At 48.7% G+C, this 24,905-nt stretch overlaps 2 protein-coding genes across 4 annotated transcripts; one reads left to right on the top strand and one right to left on the bottom strand.

The window, feature by feature from the left end:
* The first annotated feature begins 397 nt into the window (after positions 1–397).
* On the top strand, positions 398–24,239 carry LOC308469490 (uncharacterized protein). 2 transcript variants are annotated; one of them, XM_080992019.1, is made up of 2 exons: positions 398–438; positions 21,540–24,239. In XM_080992019.1, the coding sequence occupies exons 1-2, from the start codon at positions 413–415 to the stop codon at positions 23,590–23,592; spliced, it is 2,079 nt and encodes a 692-aa protein (XP_080848145.1). In that variant the 5' UTR covers positions 398–412; the 3' UTR covers positions 23,593–24,239. The 2 variants fall into 2 exon arrangements, with proteins under 2 accessions (XP_080848145.1, XP_080848146.1); XM_080992020.1 differs by lacking the exon at positions 398–438 and adding an exon at positions 16,466–16,545.
* Positions 500–16,355, bottom strand: LOC308469985 (uncharacterized protein). 2 transcript variants are annotated; one of them, XM_080993167.1, is made up of 3 exons: positions 16,214–16,355; positions 2,963–3,455; positions 500–2,465 (listed from the first exon to the last, which is right to left on the bottom strand). In XM_080993167.1, the coding sequence occupies exons 2-3, from the start codon at positions 3,441–3,443 to the stop codon at positions 1,966–1,968; spliced, it is 981 nt and encodes a 326-aa protein (XP_080849293.1). In that variant the 5' UTR covers positions 3,444–3,455; positions 16,214–16,355; the 3' UTR covers positions 500–1,965. The 2 variants fall into 2 exon arrangements, with proteins under 2 accessions (XP_080849293.1, XP_080849294.1); XM_080993168.1 differs by lacking the exon at positions 16,214–16,355 and adding an exon at positions 14,885–14,923.
* Positions 24,240–24,905: the final 666 nt, after the last annotated feature.

Genomic DNA, 24,905 nt, shown 5'->3' with positions numbered 1-24,905 from the left:
TGAAGTCAGCGCCGAATCGGCGGGGCGAGGGCCTGAAGGGAAAGCGAGCCGCCGCCGCCCGCCCCTCGTGAAATCAGCCAATCAGAGGACGGCGTGGCGTAAGTGACAGATCGCCTTGCTGAGCGTTGGAGATGCTGCTAACGGTATCTCGGCAACCGCTGCTAATACCCTGGATAGGAGAGAACGGCCGGCCCAATAGCGAGGAAGGAGGGGCTGAAGGGTGTGGACACGCCCCATTTCTGAACTACCCAATCAGGAAGCTCCGCGACCGGACCTCAATGGCTCTGACCGTTCCACAGCTTGTTATTTGTTTCTCAAATTTTATTTTATTTTTTAAAAATGGGATTCATTCTCTCTTTCTCCCCGGCCCTTTCACTGACCTTTGGCTGCAGGATTTGCTCATCTTGCAAATATGTCTAACCTGCTCCCTTTTTTTTGGTAAATATTTTTTATTATTATTTGGTTTAATAATGCATATAAAACAGGTTTTGTACACAGCACCATCAAGCAGATGGAAGTTTCTCTTGAGCATCCACACCAAACACAATCCAGAGTTTGTTGATTTGAGTCTTTATGCACACATTTTCTATCAATTTACAATTGCAGAGGTTATCTGACTGGCTGCCTATTTCCTGCTCCTTTGTATGAAGTATATAGCCTGCCCCAGCACCACCTTATGGAGGGCAAGAATTTTGAACCATTAACAAAAAATTAAAATGCATTTCAGCAAAACTATAATCATTGGAGACATATCCAAATAAGGACAAAATGGCCTTTCTAATCTAACCGCTCCTCTGACTTCTAAAAATTGTATATGTGAGTCAGATTTCTTATCTTAAAGATTACATAATCATAGTTATGTGAAGCTACAATATAAACACTTATATTAGGGAGTAAGGTAAAGGTAAAGGTACCCCTGACTGTAAGGTCCAGTCGCAAACGACTCTGGGGTTGCGGCATTCATCTCACTTTACTGGCCGAGGGAGCCGACTAAGCCGCTTCTGGCGAACCAGAGCATCGCACGGAAACGCCGTTTACCTTCCCGCCGGAGCGGTAACTATTTATCTACTTGCACTTTGACGTGCTTTCAAACTGTTAGGTTGGCAGGAGCTGGGACCCCGTCGCGGGGCTTCGAACCGCTGACCTTCCGATCGGTAAACCCTAGGCTCAGTGGTTTATACCACAGCGCCACCCGCGTCCCTGTATTAGGGAGTAAGCCCCAATAAATACAGCGGGACATACTGCACTGTTGTCACCATATACAGAGCTAAAGAAGGCCTCTCAAAGTGTACTGCATCCGGTATTCTCTCCATAGCAAGCAGGGAGGAATGGTATCACTTTTTTGGAGAAAGCTTATTTTGAGAGGGGGTTGGATCCACACTAAATCAGGTCTCATTGAAAACCAGTGCAAAAAAGATAGTCACCTATGACTGACTAAACTCCCACTGATTTCAATACAAAGGGCAGCAAACATAGCATGAAACACAACAGGTTGATTTCATAGGTCTTCATAGGCAGGAGGGAAAGGCTGGGTCTTGTTTTTGGTGCCGGCTGACGAAAGCACTGCAAATAGCCACCCCAACCTTGCTCCCTACATCCAAGCCAGACAAAAAGTCATCACCCTCACAAAAGGGCAATAAAATACTTGTCCTGAAAACAGTAGTGAGCCGAAATATATAGGATCAATACACAAAAGACAGTTGCTTTTCACACTCAATATAGCATCCAGAATTTTTTCAGGACATCAGCATTTGCATACTTTTAAAATACAGCATGACCTAGTAAAGTTATTGGACTTTGTTTACTCCAATACAAAATCCTGCTACCAAAATCCTTACAAATTGTGTAGGTAAGCAGCGTTTAGGTACGCATCTAGTACACATCAGAAATGGAGAAATGGAATGGGAAAATAGGTACAGTGCAGTACTGTTTAAAATCATTTTGACTGGAGAGACCACGGAGAAGTTAATCATCAGTGGACACATTCTTTCCTGCTCTGGCTCTCAGAGAATTCACAGCTTTGTTGATTTCCAGAAGGGAGGCCTGGAGTTCCTTATCAGCCTGGAATGCTGCTCCATCCTTCCCTCCCACCACGGCTGCGATTTCCTCCAAGACATCCACCAGCAACTCAGGGACGCAGGCGTATCTGGACATGACTTCAGCTGCGTGAATCTTGCCTGCCAATAGATCCAACAGGGAAAGGCAGTTTCTGATCCAGGACTGCTGCACTGTCACTTCCCTCTGGAGAGCAAGCAGCTCCCCACACTGGGCTTCAATCTGGGGGATCCTTTGATTTGCGGAGTTGATTCCAGTTTGCACCTTCTGCTCCTTTTGGGAGAGGCGTGCGATCTTGTCACTGTAGCCAGCCACTTCTGCTGTGCAGAGGTCCACAGCCTGCTGTGCCTCAATTAGTAGTTTCTCTGCTGAGTCCAAGGCCGCCTGGTAACCAATAGCCATGCCAGCCCCTAAAAGAAAAGACAAATCAGTGATAATTTCATCTGGGGTGTTATGTACTGAGTTGAATAGGATCCAAAATGCAGCAGTCTGATTGGTCCTAGAACAATAGGATTCAGAATGCAGCAGTCTGATTGGTCCTAGAACAATAGGATTCAGAATGCAGCAGTCTGATTGGCCCTAGAACAATGCAGCAGTATGATTGGTCCGCAGGAGCCACCCAATCCAGCTCCAGGTGGAAGTGAATTCGCAACCTGATTGGCCTACAGAAGAATCCCAGAATTAGCCAATCCCATGCGACCCATTGTGTATATAATGTATATATAGCAGATGTTTTGGGGGAACTTTCATTCCTCACTACTATGAGCTGAATAAAGAGCATGAAATCCACACTCGACTCCGAGTATATTTCATGGGGGTATTGAGGGAATGGGTTGGGGTGAGATGTTCTGGTATCTTGAAGGTACCACTTCTGGTTCAAGACTTGCTGGCTCAGGGGATAACCTACCAATGAACGACCCAAGCCCTGGCAGGGCCATCATCCGTAGGCCGATTTCCCGGCCCACACGGTTCCTTGCCACTCCCTCACGAGCCAGTCTCAGCTGCTCCTCTGTATGTTCCAGAAGCACCTCCGCAGTTTCCAGCATTTCACGGGACTTCTTCTCAGCTTCCTTGAGGGCAACGATCTGGGTTCCGAGGTCCGCCAAGTCCCCCTTCTTCTCCTGCAGGTCATCTTGCATGAGTTTCTTCATGGCTATCAGGGCCTCTGACTGGGAATCGAGCAGCTGCAGGCGAGACTCGAGACTCTGTTCGGCCTCGGAAAAACACTGCGATGCTTTGGTGACCTGGCCACGGGTTTTAGCACACATCTCCTCCTTATTTGACCACGGGAGGAGCAGAAGCCCAGTGAGGAGCACAAGCTCTTGCATTCCCGCCTCCAGATGTTCCTTGATGGAGGAGTTATAAGTCGTATCGTGCACAAGAGCCATGCTGGATGGGAGCTAGAAGGGAAAACAGAAATGGAGAGCGTATTAAGGACACTCGTGTAGCAAGCTTCATGCAGAAAGCCAGATTCAGAACTTAGTGAAAGGAGGCCAATTTGGGACACCATTGTGAATTTATGAAAATGTCGCTCAACAAATGTCCTGACGGAATTGTCCTCGCTTTACTCCACACATAAGGCAGCATCTATTCTAGATCAATGGGATGCGGGTGGCGCTGTGGGTTAAACCACAGAGCCTAGGACTTGCCGGTCAGAAGGTCGGCGGTTTGAATCCCCGTGATGGGGTGAACTCCTGTTGCTCGGTCCCTGCTCCTGCCAACCTAGCAGTTCAAAAGCACATCAAAGTGCAAGTAGATAAATAGGTACCTGTCAGGGAACTGACATCGGAGCTAGAGGCGGAGGGAAGGCTCTCTAATGATGCTGGAGAAGGGCCCAGGAGGGAGAGAGGCAGCTCAGCAGATGGGGAAGCAATTCAGCGAAACACCAGGAATAAGGAGGGGCAGATGGGGGAATCGGTGAGAGGGCTCCCAGATTCTTCACCGGACACCAGCGGGGAGAGCACGGGTCCTCCGCTACCCACGCCCTCCCTGCGCAGAAGACTTCCGCGCAGAGAGAGTAGGAGGAGACTGGGTGTCAAACAACTTTTATGTTGGAAAAGGGTTAAGAAACGCCCACTGACGGATTCTGCTAGCGACTGAGGCAGCCACGAAGTGAAGGGCTGTCCAGACTGAAAGGTTTAACAAGGCAACAAAGCCAGGAGAGGCAGCAACTTACGCACGAGCAACCCATACTCTTTACAGTACCGCTCCAGCGGGAAGGTAAACGGCGTTTCTGTGCGCTGCTCTGGTTCGCCAAAAGCAGCTTAGTCATGCTGGCCACATGACCCGGAAGCTGTACGCTGGCTCCCTCAGCTAATAAAGGGAGATGAGCGCCGCAACCCCAGAGTCGGTCACGACTGGACGTAATAGTCAGGGGTCCCTTTACCTTTACATATTCTAGATCAAGGGTAGGTGTGATGGGACGATGAGCTGCTTGTGTGTAAAATCCTAGTCCCTCAGAGTTTGGTCAAGTTTGCAAACCTCTGTCTGTAACGGAGCCCCTTAAACATGGCTCCGTCAGTCGCTGGCAGATTCCGACAGTGGTTGCTTTCGGAATTGCTTCCAACATAAAAGCTCCTTAACGGAAACACGTCTTCTGGACTCTCTGCGTGACAGTTTCCGGCGAGGAGTGGGTGTCCCTACAGGAGGTCCTGAAACCTCCCCACTGTTTTCGCTGGAAGTGTCTCTGAGCCATCCCTCCAGCTCCCTTTCCCTCAGCTCAGCTCCTCTCCCCCTACTGGTTCCCTCTTCAGCTGCTGAGTCTCTCCCAACCTGTGTGAGCCCTTTCACTTCCCTTCCTTCCGATGGCAGTTCCCTGACATCCACCTCCCCTCCAGGGCCCCCTTCATCCCCTCTCGCCCCCTCCTCTACGGGCGGTGAGGAGGCAAAACCCCGGAATGAACTTCCTTCATCTTCCGATGTCCCGAACACTTCTCTCCACCTGTTGCGGTTCCTGGTCTCGAAGTACTCCTCCTCCTCAGAGTCCATCTCCCCTTCCCCTTCCGATTCCGAGAATCCTTCCAACTCCTCCTCCTCATCGGTGGTCCCAAAGTATTCCCTCCGGAACCTCTCCACAGGCTGAGGTTTCCTTGGGAACCTTTGATGGAACGTTTCTATCAATACCTCGTCATTGATATCTTCTGCCATTACCCAAGTGTTTTCTGACTCCGGTTCTCCTTCCCACGCTACCAAATACTCCACCTGATCCCCCTTCCACCTGGCGTCGAGGATTTCTGCCACATGGCTGCTGCATTCCCTTTCTTCTATGACCGGTCCCCGAGTGGCCATCCCTTCTCGTCCCCCCTCATACGGTGACAGTAACGACCTGTGAAATACTGGGTGCAGTTTCATGTGGTTGGGTAACCGGAGCCTGAAAGCCACTGGGTTGACCTGTTGAATGACCTCAAAGGGACCCAATCTCCTGGGTCTTAATTTCTTACAACCTCCTTTGAACGGCAACCCTTGGGTTGACAGCCACACCCTATCTCCCACCCTTATGGTTTCACCTTCCCTTCGGTTCTTGTCTGCCTGCCTCTTGTATTCTTCCTTCGCCCTTTCTAAGTTGAGTTGGAGCTGACGATGGATTGCTTCCATTTCTTCTACAAAATGCTCGGCTGCCGGGACACCCCATCTCTCCCCTTCTCCCCCTGGGAAAGCCCTGGGATGACACCCATAATTAGCCAAGAAGGGGCTCATCCCTGTGGACACATTCTCGGCATTGTTGTAGGCAAATTCCGCCAGCGCCAACTTTTCTACCCAGTCATTCTCTCTGTCATTGACATAACACCTCAGGTATTGCTGGAGGACCCCGTTTGCTCTTTCCGCCTGCCCGTTGGTTTCAGGGTGCCGGGCAGTCGAAAAGTTGACCTCCACCTGCAGTAAGCTCATGAGCTTCCTCCAGAACCTGGAAGTAAATTGTTTTCCTCGGTCTGAGACCACCCTCAATGGCACTCCGTGCAACCTAAAAATGTGTTCTACAAATAACTTCGCTGTCTCTTCCGCCGTGACTGCATGCGAGCAGGCTACAAAGTGGCACATCTTTGTTAGTAGGTCTACCACCACCATGATGGCTGTTTTCCCCTTGGACTTCGGCAGATCAGTCATAAAATCTATCGACACTGCCTCCCAAGGTCTTTCTGGGGTTGGTAAGGGTTCTAATAGCCCCGCCGGTGCCCGCCTCTCCCCTTTGGCTCGCTGGCATTGCTCACACCCTCTTACATACTCCCGTACATCTTCCCTCACCTTAGGCCACCAAAATTCCCTGGTGACCAACCACATGGTTTTGTGTTGTCCAAAATGCCCCGCCGTGGGGCTGTCGTGCAACTGCTTGAGTACCCTCCCCCTTAAGTCTCCTTCAGGGATATACAGTGCCCCTTTGTAATACAAAGCTCCATTTCTTTCCTCGAAACCCCCTGGTTCCTCTCCCTCACCCCTAAGACCTCTGAGCTTATTCTGGGCGTATTCATCATTCTCTGTTTCCTCTACCAGTTCTCTTTGTCCCACCAATGCCGCCCCACACACCCAGCGGTCCTCTGGAATGACATGTCTCTCTTCGGGTGCTCCCTCCCCCTCCAAATATTCAGGTTTGCGTGAGAGAGCGTCCGCCCTAATGTTCTCTGGGCCTGGCACGTAACAAATCTCAAAGTTAAATTTGGAGAACTCCTGGGCCCATCTCACTTGCCGTTGGTTGAGCACTCGTGCCGTCCTCCAATACTCTAGGTTCTTGTGGTCAGTGCACACTTGCACCTTATGTTGTGCGCCAATTAGCAGGTGCCTCCATCTCCGGAACGCCTCATGAATGGCTAGTAGTTCTCGGTCATACACCGTGTAGTTCCTCTCGGATTTGTTCAGCTTTCGCGAAAAAAAGGCACACGGTCTCCACTCTGACTCCTCCTTCCCTGGCTGCAGAAGCACCGCCCCAATCGCTCTGTCTGATGCGTCAGTTTCCACTCTCATCGGTTTTTGTAAATCCACATGCAGGAGTTGTTGTTCCGAGGCGAAGGCCCTTTTTAGTTCCTCAAATGCTCGCTCCGCCTCCTCAGTCCAAACGAACTTCTTCTTACTGCTGAGACAGTCCGTAATGGGCGCCGTCAGGTGGGCAAAGTTTCGGATGAACTTACGATAGAAGTTCCCAAATCCTAGGAACCTCTGCACATCCTTCCTTGTTTTGGGTGTTTTCCATTCCAGCACCGCCTGGACCTTGCCGGGATCCATGGCCAATCCCTTGTCTGACAGGCGATACCCCAGGAATTCCACCTCCTTGGTATGAAACTGACACTTCTCCAGTTTCACCCACAGCTGGTTGGCTTGCAGCCTGCTCAACACTTCTCTGACGTCTCTCACATGCTGCTCCTCATTCTCAGAATACACCAACACGTCGTCTAAGAAGGCCACACAATTCTTGTAAAGCAAAGGCCCCAGGACGTGGTTCATAAACGATTGAAAGCACGCGGAGCCTCCTTGTAGGCCGAAGGGCATAACTAAATATTCAAATGCCCCCAAAGGGGTGAACATGGTGGTTTTCCATTCATCCCCCTTCCTTATTCGTATCAGGTTGTACGCCCCCCTTAGGTCCAGTTTAGTAAAAATCTTTCCCTTCCTGACCCTTGTCAAAATGTCGTCAATCCTGGGCATAGGGAAAGCCACTGGTTCTGACACTGCATTTAAGGCCCTGAAGTCACACACAAGCCTCGGCTTGTTCGTTTTTTTTTTTATCCACAAAAAACACTGGGCTGCCCCCCACCGCCCTGGACTCTCTGATGAACCCTCTCTTCAGGTTCTTGTCAATGAACTCTCTTAGCTCCTGCATCTCTCTGTCTGACATGGCGTACAGCTTGCCTACAGGGAGCTGTGCCCCAGGGAGTAAATTGATTTGACAGTCAAAGGGTCTATGCGGGGGTAGTTGGTCAGCTTCCCTTTCGCTGAAGACGTCGCGGAGATCTGCGTATTGTCGTGGTACCTTCACGTTCTCCGTTACTTCAGTCCCTGCTAGGGTGGCTTGGGCCCCTGCCAAACCCTTTCCCTCTTTGCAGTGTTCTAAGCAATGTGCTGAACCAAAAGAAACCACTCTCTGATGCCAGCCCACCAGCGGATCATGTAACGCTAGCCAGCTCATCCCCAATATAATGGGAGCTCCTCCCAAGGTGGCCACATTAAACGCTATCAGTTCGGTGTGCCTTGCCACCTTCATTATCATTGGGACGGTCTGCAAGCTGACTTCTCCTCCCAACAGCTCCCTGCCATCGATCGTGGTCACCTGCAGGGGGTTGCTTAAAGGGATCGTCTGTATCTGGTGTTCAGCTGCAAACTCTTTGCTCATGAAATTGCAGGAGCTGCCTGAGTCCAACAGCGCCTTTATCTTTAGAGGGTGTCCGTTTGGCAGCTCTAGCGCCACTTCTATCACTAGGGCGGGTTTAGGAGGTTCTGGCGTGGGCACTTTCACTGCTCTTTGGCCTGGCTGCTGTGTCCCGACGGTGGCAGCCAGGCGTTGGCTTTTACTTGCTTCGGTATTTCTTCCTCTCTTCCCTCCACAGCTCCTACCATCCCTTGCCATTCCTTCCTCTGGGGGCAGACTCTGGCAAAGTGACCTGGCTGTTGGCAGAGATAGCATTTCCGGGCGCCTTTTCCCTCCTTCTTTCCCCCCTCACTGGGCTTTGAAACTGCGCGCGCGCGCGCTGTTCCGATTTCCATCGGCTCTGCCGGCGGGAAAGTTGGCTCTGGAATGTCTGGAATGCGGAACTCCTTCCAACGTTCCCCCTTCCCTTCCCGCCTCTCCAATGCTCTCGCCTCCTGGCGCGCTCCTATGGTCAGCGCTGATTTGGTCAGCTGGTCCATAGACTCCGCCCTGGGCGCCCGGGAAAGTTCGTCTTTCACAGCCGAAGAAAGCCCTTCTTCAAAGAGCATTTGAATGGGTTCCACCGATAGATCCCACCCCAATTTATGGATCAACATGGTGAACTCAGTCCAGTACTCACGGACAGATCGGCTCCCCTGTTTGCAAGCCATTAACTGTCTGCGGACCACTCCCTGTTCAATATCGCTGGAAAACATCAGATCCATGGCGCGAAAGAACTTCATCGTGTCCTTTAGGACGTCACTATTCGCTGCCATCAGGGGTCTAACCCAGTCTCTCGCCCCCTTTTCAAGATGCCCAATCACGAAAGCCACTCGTGATTCCTCGTCAGGGAATTCATCAAACTGCAGATTGAGGGCATATTGCATCTCTGTCCGAAAGCCATGATAGTCTTTGGGCTCCCCCCCAAACTTCTGCACCAATCCTGGTACCTTTCTGACGAGCTGGGTGTCTTTCCCCTTTTTGTCTGCATCCTGAGCCCTCCTCTCCTCAAGCCTCGCCGTCTGCAGCGCTAGCTGGACCTCCAACACCCGGTACCTTTCTTCCAGGCTTGGACCCGCTCCAGCTCCTGCTTCTCCGGTTCCGGCTGGGTTGCTCATGATGCCTTCTCCTGCACAAGCTGCTCACGGAGACTGTCGGAATGCTGTGATGGGACGATGAGCTGCTTGTGTGTAAAATCCTAGTCCCTCAGAGTTTGGTCAAGTTTGCAAACCTCTGTCTGTAACGGAGCCCCTTAAACATGGCTCCGTCAGTCGCTGGCAGATTCCGACAGTGGTTGCTTTCGGAATCGCTTCCAACATAAAAGCTCCTTAACGGAAACACGTCTTCTGGACTCTCTGCGTGACAGTTTCCGGCGAGGAGTGGGTGTCCCTACAGGAGGTCCTGAAACCTCCCCACTGTTTTCGCTGGAAGTGTCTCTGAGCCATCCCTCCAGCTCCCTTTCCCTCAGCTCAGCTCCTCTCCCCCTACTGGTTCCCTCTTCAGCTGCTGAGTCTCTCCCAACCTGTGTGAGCCCTTTCACTTCCCTTCCTTCCGATGGCAGTTCCCTGACAGTAGGCAAACTAAGGCCTGGGGGCCAGATCCAGCCCAATCACCTTCTAAATCCGGCCCACAGACAGTCCGGGAATCAGCGTGTTTTTACATGAGTAGAATGTGTCCTTTTATTTAAAATGCATCTCTGGGTTATTTGTGGGGCATAGGAATTTGTTCTCCCCCCCCCCAAAAAAATATAGTCCGGCCCCCCACAAGGTCTGAGGGACAGTGGACCAGCCCCCTGCTGAAAAAGTTTGCTGACCCCTTATTCTAGATCCCACCGGTTCTTCGCATTAACTGTGAAAGAAAAATCCACATCCCTAATCCCGAAATGACTACCACCCAGAGAGATGCAGCTCCCCTAGCTTGTCTCCCAAAAATTTTATTACAGTACTTGCATTTTTATTCCCCCAGGAACAAACATAGGAAGCTGCTGCTTTCTGGTCTGAGTTAGGATTTCTCTGTTATAGGACAATAATGTGATTTTTGCTGTTGTTGGATATTTAGTCATTCCTTGAGTATAGTTATAGGGACGCGGGTGGCGCTGTGGGTAAAACCTCAGTGCCTAGGACTTGCCGATCACATGTTCGGCGGTTCGAATCCCCGCGGCGGGGTGCGCTCCCGTCCTTCGGTCCCAGCGCCTGCCAACCTAGCAGTTCGAAAGCACCCCCGGGTGCAAGTAGATAAATAGGGACCGCTTACCAGCGGGAAGGTAAACGGCGTTCCGTGTGCTGCGCTGGCTCGCCAGATGCAGCTTGTCACGCTGGCCACGTGACCCGGAAGTGTCTACGGACAGCGCTGGCTGTCTATAGCCTATAGAGTGAGATGAGCGCACAACCCTAGAGTCTGGCAAGACTGGCCTGTATGGGCAGGGGTACCTTTACCTTTACCTGAGTATAGTTATAAGTTATAAAGAAAGGCAATACACTCCTACCTGGGATCCTGAATGCCTTGTGAGTCAAACGTTTTGGCTCCTGAACGCCGCAGACCTGGAAGTGGGTGTTCCGGTTTGCGAATGTTCTTTGGAACCCGAACATCCGACGAGGCTTCCGCGGCTTCCGATTGGCTGCAAGAACTTCCTGCAGCCAATCGGAAGCCGTGCCTTGGTTTCCGAACGTTTTGGAAGTCGAACGGACTTCTGGAACGGATTCCGTTCGACTTCCGAGGTATGACTGTATACAAATTGAATTGAAATTAAAATAAACATGCATAAGATCAAGTTACTGGTGCATTATGTTGTACGTCCTTGAGCATCACTGATCAAAGCAGAAACCACCCAATGTGGATTCAGCAACAGGACATTGCTCATTCACTAGTTTTTTTCTTGGCTTGGGTCAGTGAAACCCATTGGCCCAAACGCAATAACTTGGAACGTGCTTGGAGGAGCCCACCGTAAGCCTCAGTTCATCCTGAATTGCAACATGGGCCTGTAAAAAACGACCCTAAGATAATATCAACTCTCATAGCCAAAGAATCCTCTTCCTCTCTCGTGAACCGCCTTAATTCTCACCCTTGGCAGGGGGAATTCCCTCCTCAGTGTGTTGGAAGGAGGGCTTGGTTTCTGTACGTAAGACAATTTCTCCTGAGATCAGCAAAGATGTGCCAACTGCTCTGAGGCAGTGGCCTCCACATTCCTTTTAGTCAAGTAATAGAGACAAATTGCCATCCAACCGATAAGGAATAAACGAAAAAAGGCCCTGAGGGGCAATAAAAGGTAGAGGTGTAGAACCAGGCAGGTGGGTCAACTTGGTGGGTTAAAATAAAAGTTGCATCATATGCCTGGACTGTGGGGGGGTTCATTGGGAGGGAGATGTCAAATGCAAGAGAAAGCCAGTGTGGTTCCTTCCCAAAATTGGACTATGATTCCCATCAGCACGAAGAAGAAGAAGAAGAAGAAGAAGAAGAAGAAGCAGCAGCAGCAGAAGCCACCTATCTGCTTGGGTTGCCCCAGCCACTCTGGGCGGCTTCCAACAAATAAAAACATTAAGCACAGTAAGACATCAAACATTAAAAACTTCCCTCGCCTTCAGGTGTCTTCTAAAATCAGATATGCCCTTTTAAAATGTGTTTTTTGGGGGGCATTATTGGGCTGTTGTTTTTATTTTGATTATATATTTTGTAACCTATCTATTCTTAAGGAAATCAGCCCTGAGTGCTCACTGGAAGGACAGATCGTGAAGTTGAGGCTCCAATACTTTGGCCACCTCATGAGAAGAGAAGACTCCCTGGAAAAGACCCTGATGTTGGGAAAGATGGAGGGCACAAGGAGAAGGGGACGACAGAGGACGAGATGGTTGGACAGTGTCCCCGAAGCTACCACTATGAGTTTGACCAAACTGCGGGAGGCAGTGGAAGACAGGAGTGCCTGGCGTGCTCTGGTCCATGGGGTCACGAAGAGTCGGACACGACTAAACGACTAAACAACAACAACATATATTTTGTGGTTTTATATTTTGATTTTGTTCTGTGATATAAATAAATATATAAATTCAATTAATAATAATAATAATAATAATAATAATAATAATAATAATAATAAAAAGGTAAAGGGACCCCTGACCATTAGGTCCAGTTGTGACCAACTCTGGGGTTGTGCGCTCATATCGCTCTGTAGGTCGAGGGAGCCGGCGTTTGTCCACAGACAGCTTCCGGGTCATGTGGCCAGCATGACTAAGCCACTTCTGGCGAACCAGAGCAACACACGGAAACGCCGTTTACCTTCCCGCCGGAGCAGTCCATATTTATCTACTTGCACTTTGATGTGCTTTCAAACTGCTAGGTTGGCAGGAGCTGGGACTGAGCAACAGGAGCTCACCCCGTCGCGGGGATTCGAACCACCGACTTTCTGATTGGTAAATCCTAGGCTCTGTGGTTTAACCCACAGTGCCACCCGCGTCCCTGTAATAATAATAATAGCTGTTGTTTATTTCCTTGACATCTGACGGGAGGGTGTTCCACATGGCAGGCACCACTACCAAGAAGGCCCTTTACCCTCAAACATAAACAATGGCCAGGAATTATGGGGATAATGTAGTCCAACAGCTACGGAGGAACCCTGACTAGAATTGAGACGAGACCATTTATATGGCACACAGGCTTGTGTTTGATCAGATTATGGGAGAGGGTCCTCTCTTACCACCCCACTCAGGAATGCAAGCCCATTGTCCAAGGATATCAGGTCAGAAGTTAAGACAAGACCCACCTGAGGACCATAGCTGTCTTTATGAAATGTGGTCCGAAAGGGGAACTGGAGTGGCAAGTTAATCATCTGTTTGTAACCGGCCGAAGTAGCTCTTTGGTGTCCTGAACCCCAGCACTGGCATGCTTCACACACTCACATTTTACTGGGCGTCTACATGATGCCATCAATCAGGGGTCAGCAACCTAAGGCCCATGGGCCATAAGCAGCCTGTGGGGGTTGTTTAACAGGCCCATGGACCCCTGCCGCCCGCTCAGGGACCCCCGCCACCTGCTTAAGTTGGCTCCCGTGCGCCGCGCTAAACCAGTGCAGAGCAGAGAGGAGACCGCCTTTCACGACGCTGGCCGGCTTCCCATTGGTTGCAGGAAACTCCAGCAGCCAATGGGAAGCTGCGCACCTCTCCACGCCGGAAGGAGCGCCGGAAATAGCGTTTGCGCATGCATGCGCACGCACTCCGGCCCGCCACGGCGTCTGCGAGACCGTGAACCGGCCCAAGCCACAAAAACTTTGCCGACCCCTGTGATCAAATCATGGACTTACTGTGGTTCCCCATCCTTCTCAGTCTGCAGAAAACCTGGCCTTTTTTGTGCTGAAAGAACAGACAACATTGCACTACCTTTCTATGGTGTGGTTTTGACGAGTAAAGTGATATATCAGGCAGCGGAACCTATCCTCTTCTACACGTTTTACTATACAGTGGTACCTCGGGTTGCATATGCTTCAGGTTACAAACACTTCAGGTTACAGACTCTGCTAACTCAGAAATAGTACCTCAGGTTAAAAACTTAGCTTCAGGATGAGAATAGAAATCGCGCAGCGACAGCGGGAGGCCCCATTAGCTAAAGTGGTGCTTCAGGTTAAGAACAGTTTCAGGTTAAGAACAGACCTCCGGAACGAATTAAGTACTTAACCCAAGTTACCACTGTAATTGTTTTTTCTTCTTTCACTATGCTTTCTAAAATCAGTCTTTTATTTAGCACTGAAATGCCTTAGTTACTGCATTTGTTTGCATTTTTTTTAAAAACCAGTGCATTAAAATTTGTTCACCTCCTCATGCACATTTCACCTAATTTATGTACACCAATGTACATAATTTTGTGCATTTCTGTGCAGAATAACATTGCCTGATGTAACACCTTACAAGGAATTCCCTCTAAAACAATGCATTTTTGTACATTACATTGAGCAATATAGTCATTTTCATGTGCACTTTCCCCTAACACATGCTTTTTTGTTTGTTTTTGGTACCCATTTTTGGGTCAAGGAACTGCATGGCAGTATTTGGAGAAATATGAATTTAAAAGGCTAGCTAGCTCTGTTTTGGTTTGTGTACATATTAGGCGGAACTGAACAAATTACGCCCTCTTCGCTACCAGTCACCAGTTTAGCCATGAGCTTGTTTATCTCTCCCCTTTCCCAGTTTGCTCTAAAATACATTCTGACTTCATGTACAGTGGTACCTCGGGTTACAGACACTTCGGGTTACAGACACTTCAGGTTACAGATGCTTCAGGTTACAGACTCTGCTAACCCAGAAATAATATCTCAGGTTAAGAACTTTACCTCAGGATGAGAACAGAAATTGTGTGGCAGCAGCACAGTGGCAGCAGGAGGCCCCATTAGCTAAAGTGGTACCTCAGGTTAAGAACAGTTTCAGGTTAAGAATGGACCTCCAGAACGAATTAAGTTCTTAACCCGAGGTACCACTGTAACATTATTGGCAAGTCTTGTAAGGCTGAACATACCCATTATTTTTTTGTTAGATCTGTCCTGCCTGAAAAAAAACATTCTGCATTATTTGGAAACTTGCATATACCAGCTCAGACTATTTGTTCATTCACTTCAATATTGTCTACTCTGATTGGTAGCCAGCGGCCGTCCCGATCAATTCCACTCCCTTTCATCTTCAAGCAAAGATGCCAAGGATTGAATCTTGGAATTTCTGCATTCAAACTCAATTCCTCCTTTCAAAATCAGTGACCTGTGGTCCCTGCCCCATTATATTTGCTACCGACAAATAGAAGTCATCTGTCATAAAACATACAGTGGTACCTCGGGTTACATACGCTTCAGGTTACAGACTCCGCTAACCCAGAAATATTACCTCGGGTTAAGAACTTTGCTTCAGAATGAGAACAGAAATCGTGCTCCAGCGGCGCGGCAGCAGCAGGAGGCCCTATTAGCTAAAGTGGTGCTTCAGGTTAAGAACAGTTTCAGGTTAAGAACGGACCTCCAGAACGAATTAAGTACATACTTAACCCGAGGTACCACTGTACAATCATACCTCATGTTACATTTGCTTCATGTTACGTTTTTTCAGGTTGTGTCCCGCGGCGACCCGGAAGTACCGGAAAGGGTTACTTCCGGGTTTCACCGCTTGTGCATGTGCAGACGCACAAAATGATGTCACACGCATGCGCAGAAGCGGTGAATCACAACCCACGTGTGCGCAGACGCGCAGCTGCGGGTTGCTTTTCTTTCATGTTGCGAATGGGCCTCCGGAAGGGATCCCATTCGCAACCAGAGGTACCACTGTACAGTGGTACCTCGGGTTACAAACTTAATTCGTTCTGGAGGTCCGTTCTTAACCTGAAACTGTTCTTAACCTGAGGTACCACTTTAGCTAAGGGGGCCTCCCGCTGCCGCCGCACAATTTCTGTTCTCATCCTGACATAAAGTTCTTAACCTGAAGCACTATTTCTGGGTTCGCGGAGTCTGTAACCTGAAGCGTATGTAACCCGAGGTACCACTGTATATGCTTTTCATTTGCTGCCAGAAACTCAATGTTACTGCCCACCCTGGCGGAGGAACCGGGGGGGGGAGAGCGCATCGCCCCTGGCACCACCAGGGAGGGGGGTGCTATCGTGGCCGCCCCCGACATGCGCTGCGCAACCCCCCACCACGCCGGGCACCATGCCCACAGGACGCATGCCATGCCCCTGCAGGCGGTGTGCCACACCCCCGGGACGCGCGCCAGCCATGACCCCGCCTGTTCTTCGCCCCCCCCCCCGTGCCGGAGCATGCAGCTTTGCCACTGACAGCCATCCAACTTTTCCTTTGCTGTAGAGACTTACCTTGTTGGAAGCTGCCACTTGCGTAATCTTCGTTTGCTCTGGATCTCGTCCGTGCTTCCAAATCTACACTTTGCTTTCCAGGACCACCTGCAAATAACAGGGATGGTAAGCCAATCGGAATGTAGAATGCAGACACAGCAGCTCTTCCCATTCCTCACCACTCAGCCCAAGGGTTTAAACATCAACTTGGGAGGAACTAGGATTTATGTCCATGTGAAGCCAGGTCTTTCGAAATACTTGGGGTATGTGGCTTAACATACCCACAGCCTATTTATGGGGCCCTATGTTGAGACCTGAGCACACCGCACCATTGTCTTTTGGCTCGACGAAAGGTGAGTGAGCTTTGATGCAATAGGGGATCCCTGGAGATTTTAGCACTGGCGGCTCATTTTACTGTAAAAATTAGTGAGGAAGGAACAGGGTGGCGAGGAGGACTATTGAGGCGCTACAAATTTGTGGGCCTTGGGATTTTAATGGAGCAGCGTGGGGGCTGGATGGAGAACATTACTAAAAAGCAGAAAACTTCAATAGAGATTGGGAGAAATGTAGATTATGTCTAAAAGAACACTGTAAAAACTTGGACTTTTTGGCAGGCTTTTAATAACTCTTGCAATGTAACAGAGACTTTGGACATAACGGAGGACTGTAATTTGGATGAACTTATAATACAGTGGTACCTCGGGTTAAGAACTTAATTCGTTCAGGAGGTCCGTTCTTAACCTGAAACTGTTCTTAACCTGAAGCACCACTTTAGCTAATGGGGCCTCCCGCTGCCGCGGCAGCGCCGCGGCGCAATTTCTGTTCTCATCCTGAAGCAAAGTAACCCAAAGCGTCTGTAACCCGAGGTACCACTGTATGCAGTTGACAAAGGTATTTTAAGAACCCACTGAGGGGAGGAGGGAAGTCCTGAGATTCGGAAGAATCTTGTTTTAATTTTGACATTTGCAACCATTTTATTTATGTGAACGAATTTGTAAAACCAATAAAAATAATAATTATTATTATTTAAAAAGAGAACAGCACTAATAAGTAAGCTTACGAAAGGGAGGGCAAGAAAAGGGATAGCGTATGGGGAAGATCATGGAAAAAATTAGCCAGCATTAGACACCCTTCAGTAGCGGAATAAGGGGTCAACACAGTAGTGACTGATGCCTATCTGCAGAAGACAAAAAGAGGAAAACAACAGTAGGTGGAGCCAGAGTAATGACAGGCAGTTTTGCTCACATCCTTCTCTCTGCTGAGTTCCACAAGGGCAGCACTGAGAGCATTGGCTGCCTCAACAGAACAACAGATTCCTAGTTTTATTGGGGGAAAGGAAGTAGATTCTAGTAAATCAGGGTAAGGGGCTGAATGCTAGGAATCAGGGGCTGCATCCACACCAAACCTTTAAGGCACGTTCAGGGCACATTTGCCCCTCCCAAGAATCCCACAAACTGTAGTTTGTTAATGGCACTGGGAGTTGTAGTTCTGTGAGGGGTAAGCTACAATTCTCCGAATGTGTGGGGGGAAATGTGCTTTGAATGTCTGGTGTATACGCAGAGTGGGAATTCTGTAAACAGCAGAGCTGTGGAGGCGACAAGGAGCTTGCCCCCATCCACACTCGGTGGGGTGTATCTTATTTTTTTTGAAGTAGACAGTTTGAAAGTTCACACATTTGTGCAACATATTTTGTAACAGGGGAAAATGAAAAGGACAAATAGCCCACCGACCGCTCTGCTTGTCCTTTGCTTGTCCTTTGTCCCCGCAAAGCGCAGGTCTGGGAAGTTTCCCACTTGACTTGCTGTTTAGCTTTTAATCAGAACAAACCTCAATCTGCGGAAAAACCCATTGCCGTTTGCTCCAATTCAGTGTAAAAAAAGCAGTTTTCCCCAGGGAAAAGCAGCAGGACGAGAAGAAAAGTGTGTAAACCCTGAGAGATATATGCACAAGAATGTACTCAGGGCAAATGGTTATCAGCTGGTGTTTGCATCGTATGAAGGGACTGATATTGACCTATATTAAAGTGCCAATGCAATTTTATTTTTTAAAGTTTTGTAGTTTTAAACTGTGTTACATGAACTTGCGAATTTCGTAGTTCTTTTTTCTTCTTCAATATTATGAATCCAAACTAATTGTTTGATTGTGGACACATCACTCTTAACTAATAGGCTACATGTTTGGAACTATTCCTATCTGCAAGATAATGTTTTATAGCCTCAAAACAGAGGAAGGCTCTCCGAGCCTTTTACGAGGGAATGTTAAGCAAGGGCTAATAAACCCACCCACTTTTATGGCTATCTGCTTTTTCCATCCGTTCCCCCTGCCCTTCCCCAACTCAGATCCGGTTTGTTGTTACCAGGGGTGATTGATTAACGGCTTGTGTGTTTTTGTAAACCCAAAGGCAGTCCAAGGCTGTCAATCCTTGAAGAAGGATAACAAAAAGTGAGGGCGGCAAATTATGTTGCAACAGAGTTGTTTGAGACCATAAACCAGTCAGTCAAATGGCAAATTGACTCAGTAAGCTAAAAGCGGGTGCATTTCAGATTCCTTGCACAAAGCTGTCAAATCCATTCGTTTCCATGAATTGCTACATCTTCTTCCCATTTCAGAGAACACAGAAACCCTGACTTTCAGTATCATTTCTTCCATCTAGCTAACCCATTAGACCGCCCCAAGACTTCCCTGCCTGGTTTCTTTCCTATAACTCTCTCTTCTAGAATCCTCCTGATTCTAAGTTATTTGGCTGTAGCTTCAACATCTGCTACCTTCCAAGAGAATCCAGAGACTGGGGCCAGTGGCCTCTTCCACCCCCAGCTGTAACTCACAGACGCCGCTAGGTTTTAAGAAAATCCTGACATTCTGGCCCCTATACTGCCTTTAGAGAGCAAGTACCATCCATAGCAAGGGAGGCCAGGCATCAACTTTGCAGGACCTTGCTTGTTTTTTACTGGAACTCAAAGAGCCACAAAACAGACCAAGATGCAAAACAACATATGCTTAGAACTAAAGAACGTGTTTCCCTGTGATTAGGGATGTGGGAGATTACATTGGCTTTTGAAGGCAAACCTACCAAATTGGCACTTTCCAAAACACGCCACCATTCAAAATACAGTGATACCTCAGATATACCTCTTCAGATATCTGAAGAAGTGTGCATGCACACGAAAAGCTCATACCAAGAACTAACTTAGTTGGTCTTTAAGGTGCTACTGGAAGGAATTTTTTTTATTTTGACTATGGCAGACCAACACGGCTACCTATCTGTAACCTCAGGTTAAGTACTTATTTCGTTCTGGAGGTCCGTTCTTAACCTGAAACTGTTCTTAACCTGAAGCACCACTTTAGCTAATGGGGCTTCCTGCTGCTGCTGTGCCACCGGAGTCCAATTTCTGTTCTTATCCTGAAGCAAAGTTCTTAACCTGAAGCACTATTTCTGGGTTAGCGGAGTCTGTAACCTGAAGCGAGGTACCACTGTATGCACTTCTCTGAATTTTGCGGTGCCCTTCTCCACCCAAGCAATGTGTACAGGAATTTATGTTTTAAGATCAAGTGGACATGAAAATGCATATATTTGTGAAGATTACATTCGTGATCGCATTATAGCGTACAGTGGTACCTCGGGTTACAGACACTTCAGGTTACAGACTCCGCTAACCCAGAAATAGTACCTCAGGTTAAGAACTTTACCTCAGGATGAGAATAGAAATTGTGTGCTGGTGGCGTAGCAGCAGTGGGAGGCCCCATTAGCTAAAGTGGTGTTTCAGGTTAAGAACAGTTTCAGGTTAAGAACGGACCTCCAGAACGAATTAAGCTCTTAACCCAGCGTACCACTGTACAGTATTAGGAGAAATTGCCACTAAAATGCTGTGGATTTTCAGGAGACTTTTCTAAAGTTGCAAATTTGCTGCAGAAATTGGAGGACCAAATCTAAGGTTGGACAAATGAGAGAATTGCAATTTGCAAATCTATCCATCCCTAGCTGTGAGCTGCTGCTGCTGCTGAGCACATTGACTTGTTTTGAGTGCCAGAAGTGAGCTATGCTCACAGACTTTCCACATAAAAATCCACACCTATTTTTTCTTCATTTCAGCAGTCTAATTGTGGTGGCAAGGAGAACAATCATTTTGATGCTGCTCTTGTTAAACAGGAGTTGCTTACCCACTGGAAATCACCCAGAGATCTACTAGTAGATACCAATCTACTTTCTCCCCACCTTTGTTCTAAAGAACCCAACTCTCACTATGCTCTGATCTTGGGAGTCTCCAAGGCTCAAGTATGTGTAGCCTATGACAAACTGGTACCTTCCAGATGTTGTTGGATTCCAGCTCCTGTCAGCCCTGCCAGCATGGCCAGTGATGAGGCATGATGGGAGTTGTAGTCCAAAATACGTGAAGGACACCAAGTTGGAGGAGGATGGTTTATATATAATCTGTATTGCCCATGGATGCAGATGGTATCAGATGACCTACCACAAATCAGATCTGTAGAATTACGGCTGTTGGGAGTCTAGGCAGAAGAAGCCATCTGCTGGCCGTCTCTCAAGGGGAAGGGAAATGGCCTACCAATCTTAGAACCATGGCCCCTTGTGTTTGTTCAGGAAACCAATTCATGGTATCAGTTTTCTGGTTCATACAACCCCTAAGCATTATTTCTGGTAAATGGATAGAGTTATAATCTTGCAGCTTCAGGTACACGTTGACAAGAATATGCTCAGAGACTTACAACTTCTGGTTCCCTATAGTATCAAGATTTTGCTACAACCTACACTTGGTGAAGGGACGCAGGTGGCGCTGTGGGTTAAACCACAGAGCCTAGGACTTACCGATCAGAATGTCGCAGTTCAAATCCCCGCGACGGGGTGAGCTCCCGTTGCTCAGTCCCTGCTCCTGCCAACCTAGCAGTTTGAAAGCACGTCAAAGTGCAAGTAGATAAATAGGTACTGCTCCAGCGGGAAGGTAAACAGCGTTTCTGTGTGCTGCTCTGGTTCGCCAGAAGTGGCTTAGTCATGCTGGCCACATGATGTGGAAGCTGTACACCGGCTCCCTTGGCCAATAAAGCGAGATGAGCACTGCAACCCCAGAGTCAGCCACGACTGGACCTAATGGTCAGGGGTCCCCTTACCTTTACACTTGGTGAGGAATTTGTTGGTTTTATGAGACCTATCACTAGTCAGGTGACTGCCCCTTGTGACTCAGGCTCCTGTTTTCAGGTGCTCTGGCCTTTGGATCTGTTTGGTTAAAAGAGTACCGCAATGTTTGTGAGTGAATGAATGAACGAAAAAATTAAATGTGATGGGCTTGTTCTCAAGGTCCTCTTTCCCGAATGACATGTCACTTTTGTCCCCCAGGCTCCGCACAATGGCATCACCAGAAGGAAAACCACATGGTTTGGTCAAGGCTGTGGAGACCCTCAGCAAAGGACATGACGTCCACAAAGAAACCGAGCTTCTCATGAAACCGTACGCCAACTGGGAAGAGTTTCTCATGCCAGCGCCCATCTCCATTGCTATCTTGGGGGAGCTGATCTTCATCTCCACAGGGCAGGGAGACTTCTCCATCAACCTGCTTCCACCAGAAGGAGGCTTCCAGCACCTCAAGTACCCAGAATCCTTCAAGGCTTCTTTGTGCCAAGTCAGCAACCGAGGCTGGACCGCCTTCAACGAGGCTCACGTCAACATGGACCAAATCAGGCTGCTGGCAAACGGCATTCCGGAACAGATGAAAACGATTGTGCGGACTCTGATCCAAGAGGCCGAGGTGGTCTCCGCCTTGCTTCCTAACCAGCTGAGGAACCTCCAGGCGGCGACAGAGCAGTGTGGTGGGCTGGCCAAGGCGGTGAGGGCCAAGTTCACCGATGTGATCAACCTCATCCAGGAACTCCTCGAGGCTTGTCTCAACGCCAAGCAGGGCTACGAGAAGGAGCTGGAGGAAGTGCAGACAGCTCTGGAACAAGCCAAGATCAGAGAAAAGTCAGCCAAGGAGGCCAAGGAGATGGCTGAAAGGTACCACCACCAGATGAGGGAGCATGTGGAAGAGTCCTTCCAACAGTACAAGAAAGCCATGGAATCCATCCCCACAGGCTGGGATGCAGTGGGAATGGAGCTGGTCACCACCCTCACTCAGACCCTTAGTGCTTTTTCGGTTGAGTTTACACGGATGGCAGCAGGGAGGCAGGGGAGTCTGGGAGAAGTAGCTGGCATGGGCAGTGGGGAGGGACTGGCCAGGATGTTTCCATTTATATCAGCTAGTGTCATCTGCTCCAAGTCTGCTGAGCTGTTAACGTTTGCTACCAGCTTGAAGAACGTCTTGGATGAACATGGAGGCCTTAAGGCATCTATGATTGTTGATGAGAAGAGTGGGGAGGTCAAAACGGAGTGGGTGAAGAAGAACCTACAGAGGCTGAGAGACTCCATTGAGAAAGAGGAAGGGTGCGACCCCAAAATCAAAGCCCAGGAGATTTGCCAAGGTGGGTTGGATATTTGCCAACAGTTGGAGAAGGTGGCTTTGGCGGTGGGTGGCATTGGTTCTGTGGGGAAGAGCTTGCTGGATGGGATACACCAACTCCACAAGAAGGCCTTGGAGTTCGACTCTTATAGCAAGGCCTACACTCGGTCTCCAGCCTTTTCCCCCAAACCACCCAACGTGTCCAAGATGGGGGGAGCAGCAAGCTCAGGGGTGGAAAATGCCCGTCTGAAAGTACAGCAGAGCCGAGAGACTCTGAAGGCCACGAGGGAGGAGTATCAGAGGAGCTTTGAAAACTTCAAGAAGCAGAACGAGGAATTGGCGGAGATTCTCTGCACCATGAGAGGCTATCAAGTTAAGGAGGTGGACTTTGACACGGCCAGAAAAATGCTCATCAAGGGCCTGGAAGCCCTGGGGAGGGTGAAGGAGCAATGGGAGAAGATGGTGAGGTTTTTCCAAATGATCTCCAACTTAATTGATTCCTGCTTGGTCTGGAGCGTGAAAGAATTTTCTGACACTGTGGATGGAGCCCAGAAGATCTCCAGCTACTCATCCAAAGCCTTCACAGCTGACCTGGTTTACGGGCATGTTTTTAATGCCTCCAGCATGGCCCAGCTGGTAGCCATGATTTCCGAGACTTACACCCTGGTGTCGGAGAAGTACCTCATGGAGCGTGTGAGCAGCTTAGGCCGCCTCCTGGCCATGGAAGCTGACCAACCAAGCCTGGCTGCCGAGCGAGCCGCGTTAGCTGAAGGCTGCGACGCGGCACGGAAAGCGGTGAAGGAGCTGGTGCTGGAGAAGAAGGCAGAGTTCGAGAGAGGGCTGGAGGCCAGAGCGCAGGCCATTGAAAGGGAGATCAGAGCCGTGCTGCCTGCAAATGGGGATACTGAGCCGCACCTGAGAGAGCTCAGTCTGGAGGAGGAAAGCAAGTTTCTGTAAGTCCCGAAGAAAGGTCTCCAAAGCGTGGGTGGGTGTTGACCGAGAAGGCTTTAGGAGGCAGGGAAGGAACCTAGAGAATGCTGGTGATAAACTCACAGGTCAAAGGTCCCACTTCACCACTGCTGCAAACATGAAACAGAAGTACCTTCGTTCTGAGTGTTCCCTAAAGCAACAATAAACATGAAAAGAGACTTGTGTGCGGCAGCAAGAATATTATTGGCACAAAATTGGAAACAAGAAGAATTACCGACAAAAGAAGAATGGAGGATGAAACTGATGGATCATTGCAGAATTAGATAAATTAACAGGAAGATTTCGAAAGCTGCGGGACCAGAGATTCACAGAAGACTGGCATAAATTCACGGACTATTTGGAGAGTAATTGTGATGATCATATTACGCTTGTAGGTTTGCGAGAAGTTTTGTAAGGTGGACTATTTGAAATATTGCAAAAAATAAAAAGGTAACGAGGGGGTCAGTTAAGATAATTAAAGGCAATAGGAATTTAAGAAATGCAGAATAAGTGATAAGAACGGAAGACCATCAGAGGGGCTGATGGAAGACCAAAGATTGTATGATGTGAAGTTCTGTTGTATGAATGATAACTAATATGTAAAAATTAATAAAAATTATATTAAAAAAGAAAAAAAGAAAAGAGACGTGTGTGTGTGTATATGTGGCAACCTGCTGCCATCTGGTGGAAGAAGTGCTTGGTGTTTATTTGATATTTGTTGAGGGACAACCATTTCCCCAGAACTTTTCTATTTTATTTTCTAATAATAATGATGATAATATTGGGGCATGGAAGTGTACTGATGCTGTGGGTGCCACTGGCGGGAAGGGTGGGGCTGTCCCCCCACTCCTCCATCAGTCCCTGCCTCTAGCTCAGGCATAGGCAAACTCCGGCCATCCAGATGTTTTGAGACTACAATTCCCATCATCCCTGACCACTGGTCCTGCTAGCTAGGGATGATGGGAGTTGTAGTTCCAAAACATCTGGCAGGCCGGAGTTTTCCTATGCCTGCTCTAGCTTGTTTTGAGATGCAGATCAGTCCAAACCACTCTGGATCAATCTGACCCACTTCAAACTGGTCCAGAGTTGCTTTGCCTCTCTTTGGAATAAGCCTGATTCAGTTCGGAATTTGATGTCCATCCAAAGTCATGACGCAGCACTGCTTTCTTCAAAAGAGCAAGGGTACACAGAGGAGGCCATTTCCTATGCTCTCCTGCAATACCAAAGTCTCACAAACAATCTCGTAATGTCAGCCGGCAACTCACCAACAGCATATGAATCAATCTGGCTAACACACACAC

Source organism: Podarcis pityusensis (genome assembly GCF_964106645.2).
Source record: "Podarcis pityusensis genome assembly, chromosome: 2".
NCBI classification, from domain to species: Eukaryota; Metazoa; Chordata; class Lepidosauria; order Squamata; family Lacertidae; genus Podarcis; species Podarcis pityusensis.
Note: the sequence above shows the minus strand (reverse complement) of the source record. Positions and strands in the feature narration are given on the sequence as shown.